The following is a 21,286-nucleotide window of genomic DNA, read 5'->3' as shown; positions in this document are numbered from 1 at the left end:
ATACCAGCTGCCTTCATAACTCAACCAAATAGAGTCTAGCTGTGTGTAATTTAACGGGTAAAACGATGAATGGAGATAAATACAGTTCAGTTCTGGTAGAAAACCAGTGGAGGCTACAAAAGACTTGAGGTAAAGGTTTACCTTCCAGCAGGACGAAGACCCTAAAGATGCAGTCAGAGCTGCAGCAGAACGGTTTGGATCAGAGGTGTCCAAACATCGATGTGTCTCTGCTCCAGCCGAATAACTTCCTCATTATGTCATCAACCTCTGCAGATGCCTGCTAATGTGCAGCAGAGCATCTAAAATATGCGGGACATCGACTCTTGAGGACTAGAGTTAGCCAGCCCTGGTTAAGACTGAAGCATATGATGTGTTAGCATGGCCCAGTCAAAGTACAGAACAAAGCCCGATTGAGGATATGGAGCAAAGTTTGAAAAGAAGCTGAATATTTGTGGGAAAACATTTTTTTAAATTCTATCCATAAAATAGATTAGTGGCTATAAAATGGCAAATGTTGAATCCTTGCCATGTTTCTGAAGGATAAAGTATCTAAATTGTTTTAGTGGCGTACAGGGAAGTCAAAGGGAAGAAGCATTTTTCTAGGACAGAATTGGAAACAAAGGGTAGAAGCTTGTAAATTCCCTCACAAATATTTTGTCAGGTAACATTTTTATCATCACCATATAATATGTGGTGTTTACTGAGTGTGTATTATGTGTATATTGTTGGATATTAGTTAATCAATTACCATTCCAACATTTCGAATGTGTAGTTTAATAAGTGCTGTTTGTCTTCTCAAAGCAAATAGAGTAATATTTCTTTAAGGTTCATTGTGACAAGAACAAAAACAAGACAGTGTTGTATAACTTGATGTACTCTGATGTAGTACCCGGGTTTCCCCCAGTTGTATTATAAGCCTGGCAGGCCACCAGGCTTTACTTGTGCCCCCACCAGGCTTAACATCGCTCATTTATTTACGTATTCTTTTTAGTGTTTGCATTTTTAAAACTTTATAGTTGGTGTTCAGATATTAATCTTCCAATAACACGTAATTATCAAGTGATATTTTCAAATTTCCTGTCAACTTTAAACATTTTTTAGTTCAAAAACATAAAGAACCGCTGGATGAATGACTGTCTACCGCCCCAACTACCAGACTTAGCAAGTTTCCTGAGGGAGACCTTGAGTACCAGAGAAACATAAACCAACTATAAATGTACTCTGATTTCAACAACAGAAACTTCTTTAAAGCTGTTATTTTCCAAGTTCTATATGTTTGTATTAAAATAAATAAATTATGATCAATTGAGACGCATTTAAACAGATTTGCTTTTACATTTTTGTTCTTCCTCAAAAAGCATAAATAAAAGAAAAGATGAACAACACTCCTGATTGTGTTCTTTGTTTCTTTTATTGTTTTGCTTCAAATCCAAGTCAACAGCATACAATTTTCAGGGTCCTCGGTCAGCTCAGTGGAAAGTGAGGACGGGCTGCAGCTCCAAGAGCTTGCTTGCTCAGCAAACAGCCCCCAGATTAATACAAAAGGAAAAAGGTCAAAGCCGCCCCTTAGTGTGACATCAGAGCAATCACACCAAATTAAATCCACACGAGGGGGCAAAAAGGAGCAAAAAGCATCAAACTAATCTAAAACTATAAGTATTCTCTTAATTGATGAGGGCAAGTTTACAGAGAAGCCAACATCTGATAAATTAGTAAACATGAGCCGCTCGTGACTCGCCCTCTGGACTAGAGAGAGGTTCACTGAAAACGTTCCCAGGTTGGATCATCACTGCAGTGACGCAGCACACATTCATGAACGAAAATCAAAAACTAACCTGAAAATCGTGGAGAAAAAAGGGACTGAGTGAGATTCTGGATGCTTCTGCTAGTTTAGCACTGCTGTGATCTGATTGTTTGTCGGTAAATACTCCATCTAATCTTCTCTTTGTTATTTTACAGAGGCACTTTTTAACTCCACACATATTGTTTACCCTTTAAATGGCTTTAAAGAACAGATGGACACCAAAATGTTGCAGTTCCGCTGAATGTGAGCCTGAAACGCTCAGAGCACCTGTGGCCAACTTTAAAAAAAAGAAGAAAAAAAAAAGAAAATCATCTCACTCATATTGGTCCCAATGTTATTAGTCCTGTAGGAAAAAGAAACCAATTTCAATCGACCCATATGCCCAAACTGAATATGTTAAAAAGAGTTAGCCATGATACTTTTAAAAGAGAATTAGTCTGTCTACTGAATTTGCTTTTAATCTGATGTTCACTGCAAAAACACAAAATCTTACCAAGTATTTTCTAGTGCAAATATCTCAGTAAACTAAAAATAAGATAAAACTAACTTACAAGTAACTTTTTAGCACAGTATCGGAGTTTGTCTTAAATAAATAATGCTTTAATATTTATGAAAAAGTACTAGTTATATGACAGTGGAACAAGACATTTTGACGTATGGAAAAAAATGTCTTATTTCACTTACAACTAGCACTTTTTAATCAACATTAAGGAATTATTGACTGGAAACAAGCTCATATTTCTTGCTGAGAAGTTACTTTTTAGTTTTATGCTATTTCAAGTGCACCAAGTGTTTGCACTAGAAACTACATCAAAAATACTTCGTAAGATTTTGTGTTTTTGCAGAGTTTAATTTGTTGCACTTCCTCAATCAGATATTTGAATATGTCTGAGCAGGAGAAGCAAAAGTAGATTGAATAAATTCACCATTTAAACATTTGCTTTACCTGGTAGAAGTTAAAATGTCAGCTGAGGAAAAGTTTAGGTTTTCTTTAGACAAGCATCCTTTGATAGCTCTGACGTATAACTGATTGAGAGGCCTTTTGGTGCCATTTAATGTTTTAATTTTATGGTTTGATTTCCCGGCAGTCTCCTGAAGGTTTGTTGTTGGAAGAAGACTCGGTAGCTTTCAAACGCCGGTGTTTCTTGACCATCACGATCCATCTTGTAAATTTACACCCGAGACAATAGTTTCAGGTCTTCCCTCCTCTGGAGGAAAGTCTTTGAAGTCTCTGTGATGGTTAGAAACCCTCAGGGGTCAATCAGAGGAACAGGGGTCACGTTCAGCACCAGCTGGAGCATAAAAGCAAAGAAGAGGAGGAGGCTCTAATAGGGAGGTGAGCACCAGTTGTTTCTAGAGCACCCCATAGCATATGGAAATGAAATTAGAAAGTGTCCCGGGATATTTTTATCAGAACAACCGATTAAATAAGCTACATCTTCTGCTGCTCAAGTTCAAAACCAATACATTTAAATTGAACCGGATCTGCCTTCTGCAATCATGGGAGGCTGCTTCTTAAAACTGGGGACTAAATTTAACACAAAAAAATTATAAAACTCTGAGCTGTAAACTGGGGTTTACCCAGCAGCTCAGAGCCTGATGAGGTCGGAGCTTTGAGGAGTGATTGTACTGTAAATGGCTTTCCAGAGACCAAGAGCTGTAAAAGTGTCCGATCAGAAGAATCAAAGTTTAAGTTACACGCTACTATCTGGTAATAAAAAAAGAAACTCAATTAAATAACAGCATCATCCATCAAAGGTATTTATACACAGCAAGATTTTCCAGAAGTCACTGTGAGAGCAAAAAGAGGGTAAGGGGGGGCACTGATGTGAAGAAAGATCTGAAAGTTGGGGTCTTTGCTGTCCTCCTGAGTCACAGCAGGTTTTATTTGAGTTATTAGGGGAAATATTTAACAGTTTAGGCCCAAAACAGATGAGAGCTGCTGAAAAGAGGGATAATAACAAACAAGATTAAATCATGTCTGGTTCAATTTTTCTTTTTTTTCAGATTTGTGGATTTAAACAAGTGCATCCTTCTGCGCCTTCAGCAACCAGGGGAAGACCGAGGCGTCACTGCGAGTTGGACAAAATAACGAAGGAGGGGTCTGAATCTTGCAACTGGATCTGGTGAAGTTAGGACGTTCAGGGTGGAAGTTCTGTGGAGGGTCTTAACTGCGGGGCAGGCTGCAGATTTCACAGTGCTCTGTGCCGGGCTGGTTCATGAAGGTGCAGTGGAGGCAGGACCACATGGCTGAGGAGGACGCCGGCGCCGCGGGGCCGCCCATGGCTTCGTAACCCAGAGAGCTGGACGGCTGCCCGCCCACCGTGCCTGAGGAGGGCAGGAACAGGTTACCGTGACGATACCATGGCGCAGAGTTTGCAGGGCATCAATGAGTAAGCGTCAATTGAATTTTAAGCCAGGAAAAGTAAAGTTTATAAAAATATGCTGAGTACAAAGCTAATTATACAGCAACAATTTAAACTGTAATAATGTTGCAGTAGTTTTAGGGTTTGCACACTTTTCCCAACGTAAAATTCAAGCACTTTCAAGGTAAGTTTTCAAACCTTTCCAGCACCACACTTTAGAAATAAAATAATACAAATTAACTAAAAAAAAAAAAAAGACAGTTTCAATTCACTATTATATGGTATCATCCATCAATGTTACTAGCCTTGTGATAGTATCTACATTCTACAGCAGGGACAAGGTAAGATTAAAATATAGTAAAATTTTGTTTTAAAACGTCTCTCTACCTGGTTATAGATCAAAACAAACTCAATCAAAAATCCCCTGATTTCTATAATGTTACTTAATGTATAAATTTAAGATAACCTTTTATTTAATTGAGCCAGTAGGAATTAAATGCTTAAACTCAATAGGGAAAGAAAGTCATACACAAAATAAAATCTCAACAAAAATCTACTTGCTACGTTTTCTAGAATTTATAAAAATAGAAATAATTTTGATAATTGCTACTGATGTAAAACAAGACAAGTTCAGTCTGATTTAACTTCAGACAGCAAGACAAAAATGTGTCTGTCTTTTCATTAGGCGTATGTAAAGATTTGGTTTCAACTATAGATAACGTTTACCAAATTTATAGGCTAGTTTTAGTGAAACTATAGGTTACACTTTATAACAAAAATGTGCAGTTTGAAAACCAAGCACTTTCCAAACCTTGAAAACACTTAATTGAAACTCAAACATTTTTAAGAGATTTCAAGCCATATGAACAGTGAATTTAACATTAAAAAAAGAATGAGTAGAAGAGAAAAGAAACATATTTAGTAAATGTTGATGCAACTTACTGCAAAGCTGCTCTATGGTGGCCCACTGCTCAGACTTCTTCCAGGTCTGTGCCAGCTCCTCATTGGACGTCTTCACTGCGTCCAGAAGAAGGCCAATACTGTCCTGCAATAAAAATAAAAGAAACTCATCTCCAGTGATTCAGAACACCAGAAAAAAGAGTTTTATGTTCTTCTCTTTGAGTTTCCAACAGGAAATGCAAATGTGATAAAACGTTTTACTGCATGTTTTCCAAAAGTTTTTCCAAATTACCCCAAAGATGCTAATGGGGTTTATTTCCAGATGCGAGGAAAATCTGGCTTCAACCAAGCCCCAAATCACAAAATAAAAACAGCTGGAAAACGGGAAGAGTGGCTGGGCTTTGGAGCATCGACTCACCCTCAGAGGCATGACTTCGTTGGTGACGAGGAAGAGGAGCAGATGGAAGTCTGACACGATATCCAGGAATGACGCGGAGGAGCACTGGGACAGGTACGTGGCTAAACTGTGAAAATCCTGCAAGCGAACAATCAAATTCACTAAGACGTTTCCTTCTAGGGCTTTTTAACCTTTCATGAGATGAAGTCACCAGACATCAGAACTGGCTGAGAAAGCAGAAAGCACTCACTTGTGTCTCTCCAAGGATGTCGCGGTTTTCAATTGGGAAGCGTTGTGTGGAGGTGAAGGTGTACTGAGGGTCCTTTGGGAAAGTTGTGGTTATCTAAAGAAAATATGTTTATTTAAATCATGTCAAAGACATGCAGTAATATACATAAAACAATAACACAAACACAAAGTGAGAAACAGAAAAGTGTCAAACTCACATCTATGATAAGGTACTCAACAGGAAGAGGTCGCGCTAGAAACGTGACATCGTTCCCAAATTTATCTTTGTCCTGTTGGGGGGGAAAAAAGACAGAAAGATAAACGGAAACAAATTTACCATCTAAAATAAAACAAATCCTACCGCGTCTTCTGCAGTGGTTTGCTTGGCACCGATTGATGATTCTCACCTTGTAGAAGACGTCTGGTACGTACTGCTCAGGGCTGGACTCCTTGGCGTAGCCGAGCTCAGGAGCGTCTTTGCAGGGCAGCAGACACTCGTCTCTCACCAGAGCCATGCACTGATTGGACACCTGGTAACCTTCAAAGTGGACCTGATTATCTGGACCACCTGCACACAGAACATGCATATAAAGAAAGGTCAATATTTTCAGAAGTGCTACCAAACATTTGTAATTCTCCTTACTCAAAACCACAAGATTCAAATTTCCTCAAAGCCAGTTTTATACAACAATTTTTTTTTAATACAAGCAAAAAACACCAGACCAAAGCCAACATGTTGCAAAAAGGTTGTTCACTCTTCTGTCTAAAAGCTTTTCAGCTGTAACTTAGTAAAAAAAAAGGTTTTGGATACAGAAAAAGAAGAAAATGTATACACATTGTATTACTATACACAAAATCTAGGTAATTATCACAATGCAGGTTTGTTCCCAGGGGTTCTTTCAAAAAGACGAGAGGAGCTCACTGCTGGCTCTGGACTAACTTTATTCTGCATGTTTGAGTTAATTCTTTATCCATGAACAAAACACTGTAGTTCAAAGCTGTTGAAGGTTGATTTCCACTGGGGAAAGTAATTTGTTATTTTAAATTACTGTGCTCTTTTCAGGACATTTATTACTACTTTAACTTTCCGTGAACCATCAATCGTTAGCTTAGGAAAGGATCGGCTAAGCGAGTTTATAAAGCAAAACAGAGTAAGACTAAAAATGTGCCAAATACGTGAAACAATCGGAGCCAACTTTCAGCTTTTCTCAGCATAAAGGAGTAGCTAAAAGAGACCAAATGGAAAATGTTGCAGAGGGAGAAGTGACTCCAAAAGATAACAAAGTTACTCCACAGAAGGTTAGAAATGTTTCTAAAAGAATTTTTTTAAATTGATCTGCTCTGCTTGTTGAGTCATATCTAACAAGAAGAGTAAGAAACCGGGATGAGTAGTTTACATTTACACCATTTTCATGGCCATCGACATCAGTACTAAATGGTGAAATCATATTGGTAAAATGATAAATAACAATCCATCTCTGACTGACCTAGCTTTAACGTTTCTATAACCTGTAATTAATTAGCAGCAATCCACATATTAAATTTTTTGTCATACTTAAATATCACAAAGTTAAAACAAAATGGTAGGATTTATAAATTATTTACCACTATTTAGAGGAAAAGTTAAGACGATGAATAAAAATAATCTGACCTGTTGCAACAACGGTCACAAACTTGGATCCAAAGTACCCGTCTCGAGACAACCTGCAGGGGTTTGAGTATTGGTTCTGGAAATATCCGGACGTGATGCACTCCTCAGCGCTCAGGTAAAAGGAGTCCTGTCAGATGTATGAGAACATTTTGATCAAACAGGAATACAGCAGCATCAGTCAGAGACTCAGACCACCTTTAACTTGGGCCCATTCTCACCTGGTTTCTTGAGTAGCGGACAGTTCCTATCCTTGTGTCCTCAGACAACAGATCAGTGAAGATCCAGCCCACCTACGAAACACAGAGGAAAAACTGTAACATTACCTTTGTTTTGGTAAACTAAACTAACAAAAGATATTCAGGTCTGAAAATAATCACATTTCTGTTTCATTTTGACCAATATGTTACCAAACCATTCTCAATGTGCAGATTCACAAACATGAAAAACTGACTCAAGTTATTGACGCAGACAAAAAACATCCACAGCTTCAGTCTATAAATAAAAATCCCTCATCCTCATTGCATAAATTTAACTCACATTGTGTGCAGGAACTCTGAAATAAAAAGGAGAAACATGTTGCAACTGCAGCTTCCCAACACATCATCAGGTTTACTGTTTGGAGGAATAAGCATGTGATTCAGCAGGCTAAACTCTTCACTGTTTGAGACATCTTAACCCATTTAGAGAAAGCATAAAGGTGCCTTGAGCTCTGAGAGCAACACTTTCAGACACAGACCTGCTGCAGGAAAAACAGACCCACCTTGCAGAGCCCCAGTTTGGCAGCGATTTCATCTACAGCTGCAGCTTTGGGATCCTCCAACAGTTCCAAACTGTTCTGGGTCGCACTCTGAAACAAAACAAAAGCAAAGTTAAACCTACTGAAAGGCAAATTAATATAATATGTAAGATTTATTGGGTGAGACTTTCACCTGCGGGGGCTCATAGATGGCCGCCACCTCAGCTCTGATGCCCAGCGGGATGTCTGTGTGCTCAGTGTACCGGCCGTATAGGTAGCCCATCCTCTGACTGCCTGTTTTCCTCCAGAAGTCCAGGAATCGGTCGGCGATGGTGTGGTTCTCAAACATGATGTTGTCTACATGTCTGTATTTCTGGAACAGACATTCAGAGAAGAGAGAATTGCTTTAAGGGTTGCATGTGGACTAGGGTTTAAATATCTGCCTAACATTATTTTAGAGCCTCTCGAAGGTTGGACCTAGTTTTATAATCTCTGAAGTGATGCCATCTTTATACAACCCTCACACTATTGTGTATCTGCCCTGCGTTTACTGGGCATTGGAAGATGCTCTCCAGTATCAGCTTTCTATTTGCCAAACACCAACAATCTGATCTTCAGTTACATCAGGCTTGTTTTGGTTGGGTGTGGTTTTTTATTTCTGTTTTATTTATTGTTTTTTTGTTGTTGTGTTTTACTTTAAACTACCTTCCAGTTCCAGTGTGAAGGGCTCTGGGCAAAATCAAAAGTTTATTAGTCTTTAACTTAGCAAACTTGCACTATTATGCCATCATCTATGTGTTGCTTGAAAATGGTTTCAAAACAACAATATTATCATTTACTGAAACTATTTCTGGGACAATTTACCATCCAGTAAAATTTGTTACTGACAAATTTTACTGGATTACTCATGATTTTTTATGTGTCACAACTGTTACTGTATTTAATGCGTTGTTTGCAAACATTTAGATTTAACTAAACTTATAAGATTATTAAGCATCAGGTAACGAAAAGACCTGATCAAGACATCCAATAATGTTCCATACAAATGTACAGAGGATCCCTTTGGCACTGGGTGGGGTGGCACACCTGTCTGTTCAGAGTGATGGCACTGGGCTGGCACTTGGTGCAGATCCCCTCAGGCCAGGGAGGATGACCCTCACATCCCGACTTTATCTTACAGCTGATGTTCTCCAAAGCTGCAAACTTCCCTCTGCGGGAGATCAGGACAGAGTTGGTCTCTCAAGTGGAGATCATAAACATTTCTGCTGGTAAAATGAAAAAAAAAAACAACAAACTTCTCACTTGTCAGCGCCACCGGTCAGCTTGCGTAGGTACGCGTGGAATGACATGTGCTTCACCGGTGGGTCGAGGTGGTTCAGGTAGTCTTCGTCAAAAGGCTGGAAAAACAGAGACGGCATCCTTCAGGTTTAGTCATGTTAACATTTGATCCCATCAGGTTCAGGGAACTGGTATAGAATGAAATTACCTCTAGCGGTACACAGTGCACACATTTTCCAAGGGCACCATGACGACATCTGGAAGAAAAATCAAGATTTATGAAGTTTCTCCATTTCTGCTTTTGGTTTTAATCAGAGGTGCCCAAAGTGGATCCTCCAGGGCCGGCATCCTGCATGTTTTAGTTCTCTCCCTAGTTTAACGCACCTGGATCCAATGATGGCTCGTTAGAAGGCCTAAGAAGAACACTGACATGCTGAAAAGGTTGTTGGTACCACCAGGGAGAGAACTAAAACGTGCAGGATGCAGGCCCTCGAGGACCCACTTTGGGCACCCCTGATTTAGATATTTGCAGCCGGTCGGCTTTCGGTCTTACAGCTGTGGGTCTCTGTTCCTGTAGATCTTGCCGTCTTGTTTGGCCAGATACTGATCGATCTGATCCTCCTGTACCTGTGGTGCCGAGGAGGACCGAGGGATCAACGAGGACGAAGACGAGGACGAAGAAGAGGACAAGATGGATGGCAGGGATGAAGATGTGTGTGGGGTCGCCGTGTCCATTACCTCCCCTGAAGAAGAAGAGGAGGATGCAGAGGGGAACAGAAACAACATGTCCCCATGCCTGTAGTAAAAAAGGGATTAAACATTGAAAGTGGTGAAGCATAAAAAAAACCCAGCAGCATTTTAAAACATTTTCCACAACATTCACAAATGTAATTTCACGATAAACAGTGGGTTCCTGTACTTTTTTACTAACATGAAAATATAATAAAAGTAAAGTTTATCTGAAGATTACCATATAAACTCTACAAAACATTTAGAAAAGGAAACTAAATTGGGTTGCAGAATATATTAAACACATTCTGCAACTTCAATGTGCCAAACTCATGCTCATAAAATAGTCAGACCATTTTCATTTGGTTTAACTGCTACATTTTTAACTTTCTATTTATTCACGTGAACTATGTTAGTTCTTGAAACCAAATGTATACTGATTGCGCCGTTTTCTTCTGTAAAACTATTCAGAAGAAAAACAATCGTCAAATTTGTTAATGGTGGCATTTTAGAGGAGAAATCTTTCCATAACTTGAGCTGAGCTGAGAGAAGCAAACTCTCTCGATCTTTAGTTTCCTTGAACTTACTTGATCTTTAGCAGGTTGAGGGATTTGTTCTGGGACAGAACCTCTCCGGTCTTGTTGCGGTTTATATAAACTGAGAACCCGTTGGAATTGAACCCAAACTCTTTGGCCACCTGTGGGAGACAATATCTGTTATTACATACACATAAAATGTTCACATTCTTGATGTCTCACTTTCTAAAACACAGGTGTCAAACTCATTTTCATTTTTGCATCAAGATCATGAATGACTCAAAGGGCCGGATGTGGCAGAATGTATTGATAAACCTACCCATTAATCTGTTAAAATATTAATAAATAACCATTCCTTAATTTGATGAGTACTTCTTAAAGTTAGAGAATATTGAAAATCTTTTCACACTGATGTAATTTGGCAGAATGCGGATAAAAACAGCTCTGATTTCACTGATGATAAAACAATATTTAAAACCTAAATGTTATCTTCAGGGTTCTACTGATGCAGGCTTCTAGAAAGGGGTCTGGAAACCAAGAATCCTGAGCCACAAGTATCTCTTTGAACCTACCACAACGGCCCTTAATACTTTTATGCACCTTGTAATGATATAGGATCAACTAATGTTTAAAATGTAGCTGCAATAACAAGGTTTTTCCTTCTTTGTTGTGCAATAACTGCATTGAATTGAACGTTATTACATTGAATTTTTGTTTTTTAGGTTTTAAATTAGGAGGGGTTTTTCCCACAACATCTTCCACAAATATCGAGATCTCACAGAAAAAAAAATTACTCAACCTTTTTTTACATTTTACTTTAATTTAAACCCCCAAAAAAGAAATAAAGTGTTTCTTTAAAAAATGACAACAAAATTAGATATTTATCTATATCTTTTTCACCCAACATTTTCTGGAAAACCTTGTTGCTGACTCTTGTTCTACAGTCTAGAGGGCCACATAAAAACATATGGTGTGCCAGATTTGGCCGCTGGGCTTTGAGTTTGACACGTTCTACGTGTTTTCCGAACATTAATAAACCATTCCACTAGTTCTGTAAAGACTAAACATCAGCCACTCATTCAAAGCAGATTAGCAGAGAGCTTCCTGGGATGAGAGCCACTCAGCTGGTTAATAGTCGCTCCGCTCTGACCCAATCAAACTACAGGAAGCTCAGAGCGCAGGAGGGCCTGCTGTATATCCCATTACAGGTAGAACAGCAGAAAGTCAGGCGGAGGCCGACTGGATGATGATTATTTAGGAATTACTGAAGTCTGACAGCTGATGAACCTTTGACACTAAACCTTCTCTAAAAATCATTTCAAGAAACACCCAAATTGACACTTTAAACTGTCCTAACATGTATTATGAGTTAATTAGAAGCTTTCACAATCAATTTGAATATCTTTACAAGAAAGTGTGCAAGGGGTTCAGCAGATGTCGAAGCTGCAGAACTGACACTGTCTGTGCTCTGCTTCACATTCACGGGTTCGGTTTTGTTTTATCTGGCAGCTGATCGGCAGAAATTGAAACCCGTTCCTCCCATCGATCTGAACGCTACACCGTCCTGCTGCATCCCAGATACATGCATTTTTGATCAGGTGCTGCAGCAACGCTCTCCAACATCTTGATCTATTTTAGGCTTTACAAAACTAACGCTTCAAACGCAGCTATAATTATTCAACTAGGTGCTTTTGAGAGAAGTTTAAAAAAAGGAAAATGAGAAACAAGCAAACCCAGATTCAGGGCCAAATAAGTCATGTCTGAGTCATGTCTGAGCTAAAAAAAAAAAAAAAAAAAAAAGCAAGAAAGAAAAAAAAAAGCCTGTCCAACCACTGTGATGAAGTGTGGAAATATTCAGCACACAGAGTGGAAATTTTTCCCCACAAGGTACTTGTCAGTAGTGGAAGCCTGTAGAGCTCAGAGGAGCAGTGCAGGACAGACCTGCTACGAGGTTTCCTGCTTTAAGAAAAAACAACAACAACAACAACAAGCGAATACAAAAAATACCAGAAAAGAAAACAAGTAGAGTTTCTTCAATACTTTTTCTTTGTGGGATTTTATCTTTGTGATAAAAATTAAATCTGTGTTTGCAAAAGACAATCAAAAAAGTAATTTGTGCAAGGATCACACCCGTTTACCATCTACTGAGGTTTTTAATTTTATCCAATCGCTAACATTTACTAGTGACATATGAATTATGCAAGTTTGATGCTATTAAAGCTTACAGAAAACTGCCTGCGCTGTAAACAACCATCCTCCACTGTGAAGAGAGAGAAGTGCCGAGCCGAACAAGGCGGCTGTTAACGTTAAATCAATATTTGAGAGTGGGGCCAACACAGACTTAGCAGCTTCGTTCACTTTCTCTGCTGGCATTGCTAAAACTACAGACAGATTACAATTCCAAAGCAACGCAAAAAAAATCTACGTCATTGTTCAAAACTTCTTCTGTTTCCAGTCGGAATTCTACCAGCGAAATTCACTACAATGGGAGAAAGTTCAGACGGAGCAGTGAAGGCAGATGAGAATCAAGCAGAATTGCGTGGGAAAGTCAAGGCCAGGCTACACGAGATCTGACTCTGTTGCTTACGTTATCGCCACCCGCTTTCTTAAGAAGGCTGAAAGCAACAGTCTCATCTGACACAATAAACATTTGTTTACATTTCCAGCTAAACACAATCTGTTTGGATTAATGTTTCATACTGTGGGTTTAAAAAAAAAAATCTTAAAAAGCTGGTTGCATCCTGTCACCAGGCTTTAGATCTTCAATTTGTCTTCCTTTAAACCTGACTATCATGTTAGAGTAGGATTTGAGTAAAACAAAAAGAGAACAGTTGCTGTAAGTTTTCCCGACAAAATCCTCAAATCCTAACAAATCTTGTTAGCATGTTTCATATTTATGTAACATAACTGTTAAGAGATAATGCTTGGCATTTTCATCCTTGGAGAACTTCTTTAAGAATCGCCTTCTTAGTGCAAAAGTAACATAATAAGGTTCGATTATTTGTTATAAATTCAAGTACACACATGAGAATAACAGCCCTGTAACAAGCTGATAAACATAACTTTTTAAATTATCCATCCATCCATCCATTTTCTAACACCCTTGTCTCTAGTGGGGTCGGGAGGTGCTGGTGCCTATCTCCAGCTAACGTTCTGGGCGAGAGGAGGGGTACATCCTGGACAGGTCGCCAGTCTGTCACAGGGCAACACAGAGACAGACAGGACAGAAACCATGCACACACACTCACACCTAGAGAGACCAATTAACGTGACCGTCATGTTTGTGGACTGTGGGAGGAAGCCGGAGTACCCGGAGAGAACCCAAGAATGCACAGGACCTTCTTGCTGCAAGGCAACAGCTCTACCAACTGCGCCACTGTGCAGCCCACTTTTCTTTTCTTTTAACTTTTTAAATTATATCGTTTAGAATACTTTTGCAGGTGTCGGTTCATGACGACGTCGGAGATGATTCATCACTGCTATGACCACCGACGATTCAACATGATTTTTTTTACCATCTACTCACAGTAAAATGTTCAGTAATGTGATTATATGATCCCAATAAGCAATACCTACCAGCAGGAATTTTCTCAGTTTCTATGATTTGATCAGTGGTTATAATCTGTCATATTTTGGCCCAAACATTACTCAGACCCACAATCCGCAAATAAACTGTAATACAAATCCAGAATTTTCTGTTCATCTCTGTAAATAATTAACCAAAATGCTTCAACTGATGTACGACGGTAGGGTTAATGAAACTGAAATAGTTTATCAACCAGAATGAGCTGGTGAAAAGATGAACATTAATCCAGAACTGCTTTTTGCTTGGTTTTCTCTTTGTGTAGACAAACTGCTGTGTGATGCTGTGTGCTGTTGCATGTTAATGCTAAATACCTAGGTTTAAAATAGAAAATTCCCCTTTTAAAGCCAATGAAATTATTCATCACACCTCTAGGTGATATGTGCATTGTGTAAATCAGCTGTGCTCCTGCCCCACTTGTTGCTGTGAAGTGGAACCTAAAGAAAGTCCACCCATTACTATCAATAAGGTCATCCTTAGAAACAAAACTATATTGCTTGTAAGTCACAAGCAGCATGTCAGCTAAGAAAACAGCTGCAAATTTAATTTAAAAATTTATTAATTGTGTAATATCAACTTTTTACACTCTGTGTTATTTAATAAAGAGCAGAAAAGCTATATGCTACTAACTCTGCTTACTTAAATCTTAATAAACGTAGCAAGTGTTCACTCTTGTGTTCAGGTCTACGTTTTGAATCAAACAAATATTACAACAGCAACCCTGCTAAAAGTTGGATTCTTTTGCAGCAAAAGGAGTAATTGTAGTTTATGCTATAAATAAATGCAGTTTGGTTGACTGGAAAGAAATGGAGGGTGGTTTAAAATCACACTGGCTTCATGTAAATGGGTAGAAACAAATAAGGGCTCATCTCTTTTTTGACTTGGAAGAGTAGAGCACACTACACATGTGATTGTTTTATATCTGCACTCTGTACCTTTTTCAGAAAAGTAGCCGCTGTCTCCCTCTTGGTGGAAGGGATTTTCTTCATCCCATCTGGGGACTGCACCCTGATTATCTGCATAATCAAACATAGAGGTTAATTCACTTATTGGTGCAATGTTGACTTTTAGAAAGCATCTGCAATTGTTTATGAACTAAAGCCCCCCCATGTCAGTTTGTCTCCCCTTGGTCGCCAATAAAGCATAGACTTTTCTCCCCCTCACTACACTGGAGTCACAACATTATGACTACAATGACAGTGCAAAAAAATGGCGTTAATACTACTGATGGCCATGAAACCACATGTTTGTCACAAACACGATATTGTCCTTAAATTTCACTACTTCTGTTTCTGCTCATCTGCGCTGGCTTAATTTAAACCAACAGATCAGTTAGCCTCTTCTAAATCCACAAGCAGATTCCTGCTAATGTACAACTAAAGGGGCTAAATACATAAAACTGTGACTCGTGTGTTTCAATTATATATATATATATAAGTATATAAGTATATATATATATAAGTCTTTGAAGTTTTCATATAAACAGCGGTCATTTCTTTTACTCGGATGTACTAAGAGGAGCTAAGTTTAGGCAGTGAGCTGAGCAGGCCGCAGCCACTCTGTGCTAAGGTTAGCTGACGAAGCTAATTCTGCTGCCTCATCGCTCCGGACTCTAGCCGTTAAACGCACCAAGCCGTCCAGATACTTACAATGTTATCGCCCATGACGCCCGACTCGGAGCTCCAGGTGGACACCGCTGCGCTGCGACACGGTTACTGCAAAAGTCACGAAGCGTCACTGAATAGCAGTCAGCGAAACTCCATCACAGAGCTCAAACACCGGTGTTACACACATAAGTGCCCGACGGTTTACGCCAAAACACAGCGTAGCTACGCTTCAGCCGCATCGACGATGCCGCCATCTTGAGCAGGGCAAGTTAGGGCAGTTTGATGACCTGCAAAATAGTTAGGCCATCATATTTGAACGTACATTATTTGTTTCTACTGTAATTAATGTAAAGTGGAACATTTCTACACCTTTTCATGTCAAAGGTTTATGCTTTCCTGAGTCAAACTAAGTGCCCTTTTAGTCCATTCTTTAACCAAGACAATCTATTATTTTAATGAAGGAAAAAGCCTCAAAATATATTGAGTGTTTATTAATAAAACATAAAACCATTTAAATAATTAAAATATATGACATTACAAATTAGCTATGGGATCAAAATCACACTTCTGCCACTTTTAGTTGAAGTCTTCAAACTAATTACTTATCAGACCACCGAAAAAATTCTAATAAAATACTTTTTTCCCCCCACTAATCCATAATTAGAAGGCAATGTTTTATTTTTTTTTAAAAAAGAAATGTCTCCAAAAATGTTGTGTTTATAACACAGTACAACGACGTCAGACGTCACCCATAAAGCATCGCGAGAACATCCGCCATATTGTTGGAAATGCAAACCTGTAAACATAAAAGGCTTGTCTGAAGAAAACTCCAAAAAATGAGTGCAATGAAGACAATTCAAGTCAAAACGGTATAAGAAATGAAGCATGGCAAAGTTAAGCAGTGCAGATGGATAAAAAAGAAGCACGACGGCAAATGATTGAAAAGAAAATTTCCTTCTCCAGGTGAGTCTGCAGATACAGCCACGCTGACTGGCTCAGCCAGAAGTCAGAAAGCTTCTCTTGATGAATCATGTTTGAATGCACTGTCCGCAATTTTAGATGATGCATGTTGTCTTTTTCTGTGGAGTCCAGAGGAAGCTTACTAAAGTGTTAGAATGGGGTGAAGAGGTTTATTTCTTCCTGTTCTTAATGTCCCAACAGCTCCCCTCTCTGATCAAAAAATTTAAGGCAATAAATTATTTAAACTGAACACAGAATAGCTGTACAAACAAAAAGCATATCTCAAGTTATTATCATGTCACATATAGTTAGGTAAATAATAAAAATTTAAATTAGAATATAATTATTAAGAGAAATTGTTGCCCTTTTTAATGCTCTTAATCTTTACTCACACTCACACCAGCCTTTAAAAACACCCAACCCACCAACCTTCTTGAGATCAAGAAATAAGATGAAAAATGTTATATTTTTTGAGCAAAAACAAGTTTCATTTAAAGTTTACCTGACTCTGGATTAAAATCTCACCTTTCATCCCGTTGAACAGGTAAAAGAAGATGGCTGACGCACAGTGTGATAACAGTGGAATCTCAAAGTCAGCGGAGAGAGCGTCTGTGTTTGGCGAAGAAAACACCAGATCTTCACATGAAGGTGACTATCTTCTGTCTGAGTTGAGCAGAAATTTGTAAAAGAAAAGCAAACTTCCACTGAATGAGCACCTGGAGGCTAAATGTCCAGTAATTTGTCAAAAGAGCTACAGTTATTCCAAGAAACATCAGCCATTGTTAACTAGAGAAGACAAAGAAACCATAATTATCTGGAAATATTTGTTTCTAAGAAACATGCAATGCCTTACACTTATGGGTTCCTCAATGGACTCCTCCAGTATGTTTAAAAAAGCCTAAAAATAATAATTATTTTTATTTTGTTTTGGCAAATAAAATATTAGATGAAATCCATGAGGTTTTAGCAATCAGAGAGAAGACGATTTATATTTTTACCCACTAGTTAGTTGCCAAAGTAATGTCAAACTCTTTTTTAAGCCTTTTCTGTTGTATTGTAGAACTAGGCTTTAAACTTGGAAAAAAATAAATGTATATAATTGCAAATTTTCTGCAGAAACCTGTTTGGGTGAGGATGGGCCTTAAGTTGGGTTTTCCTTGGGGTCCAGGAGAGTAAAAATAAGCAGTTGCAGAGATGAGGTGTTATGTAAATTTGAATATTTGTAAGCTACCTCGTTGTATGAATGCCATGCAGCAAAACGGGAAGAGCTGTAGATTATGAAAGCAATTTGTATGCATTTATTTTCCAGAGAGCTGTTTGTCTGAATAAAACCAAAGAATCACTCCTCTTTTAACTCTGTGACTGTTCCTCTTCTTCCACTTCAGCAGTACTAAACTTTCGTATCTTAAACACAACATTCAAATTCAGTCACTCATTGTTGATTTAAGCAGTTTGTTGTTATTACAACATAAATATTCCTGTCATTGCAAAATCCCAGTTGATCCTCAAATCCATGTGTCTCCTGAAGGTGATCAGCAGATGTTGGTGGTTAAGGAAGAAGTTCCTGATCTGTGGAGCTCTAGTTTGGACCAGCAGAATCCAATGCTGTTCCAGGTGAAGTGTGAAGACTGGAAAAAGTTTAATGATCCGGATAGAGAGCTGCTTATTGAGCAGAGAGAGCCCGACAACACCGATTTTAACTTCACTGTTGTTAAGGTGAAGATTGAAGAGGACGATGAGAACCTTCTCTCATCAGAGCGTCAACACATCAAATCGGAAGACAACAGCAAAGCAGAATCTCCAACCAGCTGCTCACCTGAACAGATGGGAACAGAAACTGGCAGAGAGGACAGCAGAGGACCAGAAGCAGACAGAAATACTGAGTGGTTAAATCCAAACACTGACAAAAATGCTTCCACCTCTTCAGAGACTGAGGTCAGTGGTGAGGATGATGATGATGATGATGATGATGATGGATGTGATGATACTCCGTCAGGTTCTGGATCGGAACAGGAAGACAGTGACGAAGACTGGGAGGAGACCAGGACACATCAGCGAGGAGGAAAGTCCTCCAGCTACTTGGATGATGCAAACCTTTCTAAAACAGAGCAAAATTCAGATTCACAAAAAGTCCTCAGTGAGAATAAAGTGTTTGTGTGTGACGATTGTGGTAAACCATTTTACTATCTGTATCACCTCAAGCGTCACATGGCCCACCACAAAGGAGAAAAACCATTTCAATGTGACGAATGTGGTAAAAAGTTCACTTTGAGGGGAAATCTGAACCAACACTTGACGATTCATAATGGAGAAAAACCTTTTGCCTGCAACCTCTGCGACAGACGCTTCAGACTGAGCAGCCTTCTTCAATCACACGTAGTAACACATGTAGGGGTGAAAGCCTTTACCTGCCAGCATTGTGGAGAAAGATTTACTCGAGAGGGAGCTCTGAAGAGACATGTTGTACGGCACACCGGCGTGAAACCATTTGCTTGTACTATATGCGATAAACAATTCTACAGAAAGCCCGATTTAAAGTGTCACATGGCAATTCACTCGAGAGAACAAAGAGTCAGCTCTGCACCGAGGAACTTTGCTTGTGACGAATGTGGAAAAAGATTTATCCACAAGTGCCATGTAACAAGACACATGATCACCCACACTAGAGAAAAAAACTTCAGCTGTGACGTTTGTGGTTTGATGTTTAAGTGGCAGAGCGCTTTAAAGAGACACGAAAAGAGATTTCACAACCAATAGAAACTGCTCAGATATCTTGGCTCATTAATGTGTTTATTAGGACGAGCTTAATTGTGGGAATCTTTTCGCTGAGTGATAATATTATTGCTAAATTACCTCCAGTGTATGCCGTACTTTTTACTCATTTGATATTTATCCAAGTCTAAGTATGGAAAGAATGAAAAGAATTGTGGGAAATTGAGTACAATTATTAATTAGACCTTAGACTTATTCTTATACAAAGAACAAAATCTGTAGAATCAGTAGAAATCAATGACTTCTTGCTTTATTTGTCTTTAAGAAGCATTCTTCGTCTTTGAATAGAAACATCTCGATTTAAATTGTAAACAAAGATATTGATTGATTTGCTTGTGAAGGATGTTATTCATTTATTTGACCAGGTTTTACCCTAAATAATGTTTTGCCATTCTTCCTTTAGTTGTTCTCATAAGACTTTAGGATTAAGGCACATTGTTTAAAAAACCTGAAGGATATCAAAACCTTTTGACATCATTGTTATCGCAGAAGGAGGTCCTTGAAACGTGCAGAATAAGTGATTACAGGTCATTGGGCAAGAAATTATTAAATATTTTCTAAATGGTTTCTTACATTATGTGTTGTTGGTAACTTTGTTTTTCTTTGTTTACACAGAAATAGGTGATAATCTGTCACATGATTTAATTAGAAGTTTAAGTCTGTACCTAAAAAGATGAGGACAAACACTGTGCCTGAAACTATAATAATTAATAAAGCCTTTTATAGGACTTTTGTTGCGTGTGCTTATTGAGTCGTCGTTTCTCTTCAGAGGTTTAATTAAATTCAGTTTCAGTGGTAATTCACAACAAATGTAATCTCAAGACACCACAAAAGACCGATCCAATTTAAATCCAGAAGTGATATGAATTCAAATTAAAAAAGACTTTATTGATCACAAAGGAAAGTTAAATAAATTAATATAAATCCAATCACATGAAGAGTTTTAAATTGAATTTTGGACATTTTGGTTGCATCTCAGTTGTAATGCAAAGTCAGCTGACAGCATTGGTTTATTTTTTATCCTGGAGGCTGAGTTAATTAAATAAGTGACAAGTAAGTCAGTTGCTTCATATTTTCTTCACTCAAGATGTAGCCGACCAGAATCAGAGGATGGGAATCACCTACAATGTTGTTTGTGGGCTTGACATTTTTTCCCAGTCACATTTTGTGACTTTCTAAAACGCATTTAAATTTATATAAACTTCAACTGACAGCTGTCACAGTTTTAACAACTTAAAAAAATATATACTATTGCTGATATCAGAAGCCACTCTTGTCACACTAGTTTAAAGTCTCTGACTGGGAGTAATCATCTTCTTCTCTTTTTTTTTTTTTTACCTCACCCTGAGTTGATTTACCTTCATAATAGAGCGCTATAATTTTTTCTTTTTTTCAATTAACAGCTCTCTGTTTCATGTCAATCAGCCATCTTTGGCAGCTAATTATTGTTTTAGCAACAGACCCAGTTGTGCTATATGTCTTGTGCTTTTGGCTATTTTTTAAACCCACCTTAGAGTCTAATTTCAGATTTTTATCAAACCAGAGGAGGTCTTTTTTTTAAAAACGTAATTTAAAATTAGATGCACAATTTTCTACAATACCTTGTAGAAAAACACCTAGAGTATGTTTGACAAATTCATAATGTTAAACGGTTAAGAAGAATACATAAAACTATTTTAGTCTTTGTAGTGATCTCCACAAACACATGGTAATCCACACGTGGTAGAAACCATTTGGTT

The 21,286-nt window shown here is 38.3% G+C and overlaps 2 protein-coding genes across 2 annotated transcripts; one reads left to right on the top strand and one right to left on the bottom strand.

The window, feature by feature from the left end:
• Positions 1 to 3,536: 3,536 nt before the first annotated feature.
• nploc4 (NPL4 homolog, ubiquitin recognition factor) lies at positions 3,537 to 16,029 on the bottom strand. The gene is made up of 17 exons (XM_032574860.1): positions 15,858 to 16,029; positions 15,144 to 15,224; positions 10,677 to 10,786; positions 9,914 to 10,156; positions 9,569 to 9,617; positions 9,385 to 9,479; positions 9,169 to 9,292; positions 8,276 to 8,455; positions 8,107 to 8,193; positions 7,565 to 7,636; positions 7,347 to 7,473; positions 6,103 to 6,263; positions 5,914 to 5,985; positions 5,718 to 5,810; positions 5,489 to 5,605; positions 5,113 to 5,215; positions 3,537 to 4,132 (listed from the first exon to the last, which is right to left on the bottom strand). The coding sequence occupies exons 1-17, from the start codon at positions 15,870 to 15,872 to the stop codon at positions 3,972 to 3,974; spliced, it is 1,890 nt and encodes a 629-aa protein (XP_032430751.1). The 5' UTR covers positions 15,873 to 16,029; the 3' UTR covers positions 3,537 to 3,971.
• Positions 16,030 to 16,568: 539 nt separating this feature from the next.
• LOC116727459 (gastrula zinc finger protein XlCGF57.1-like) lies at positions 16,569 to 20,275 on the top strand. The gene is made up of 3 exons (XM_032574901.1): positions 16,569 to 16,778; positions 17,320 to 17,423; positions 18,304 to 20,275. The coding sequence occupies exons 2-3, from the start codon at positions 17,330 to 17,332 to the stop codon at positions 19,530 to 19,532; spliced, it is 1,323 nt and encodes a 440-aa protein (XP_032430792.1). The 5' UTR covers positions 16,569 to 16,778; positions 17,320 to 17,329; the 3' UTR covers positions 19,533 to 20,275.
• Positions 20,276 to 21,286: the final 1,011 nt, after the last annotated feature.

The sequence above is a fragment of the Xiphophorus hellerii genome, chromosome 10, assembly GCF_003331165.1.
Source record: "Xiphophorus hellerii strain 12219 chromosome 10, Xiphophorus_hellerii-4.1, whole genome shotgun sequence".
NCBI classification, from domain to species: Eukaryota; Metazoa; Chordata; class Actinopteri; order Cyprinodontiformes; family Poeciliidae; genus Xiphophorus; species Xiphophorus hellerii.
The sequence above is the reverse complement of the archived record's forward strand: the minus strand, read 5'-3'. Positions and strand labels throughout refer to the sequence as shown.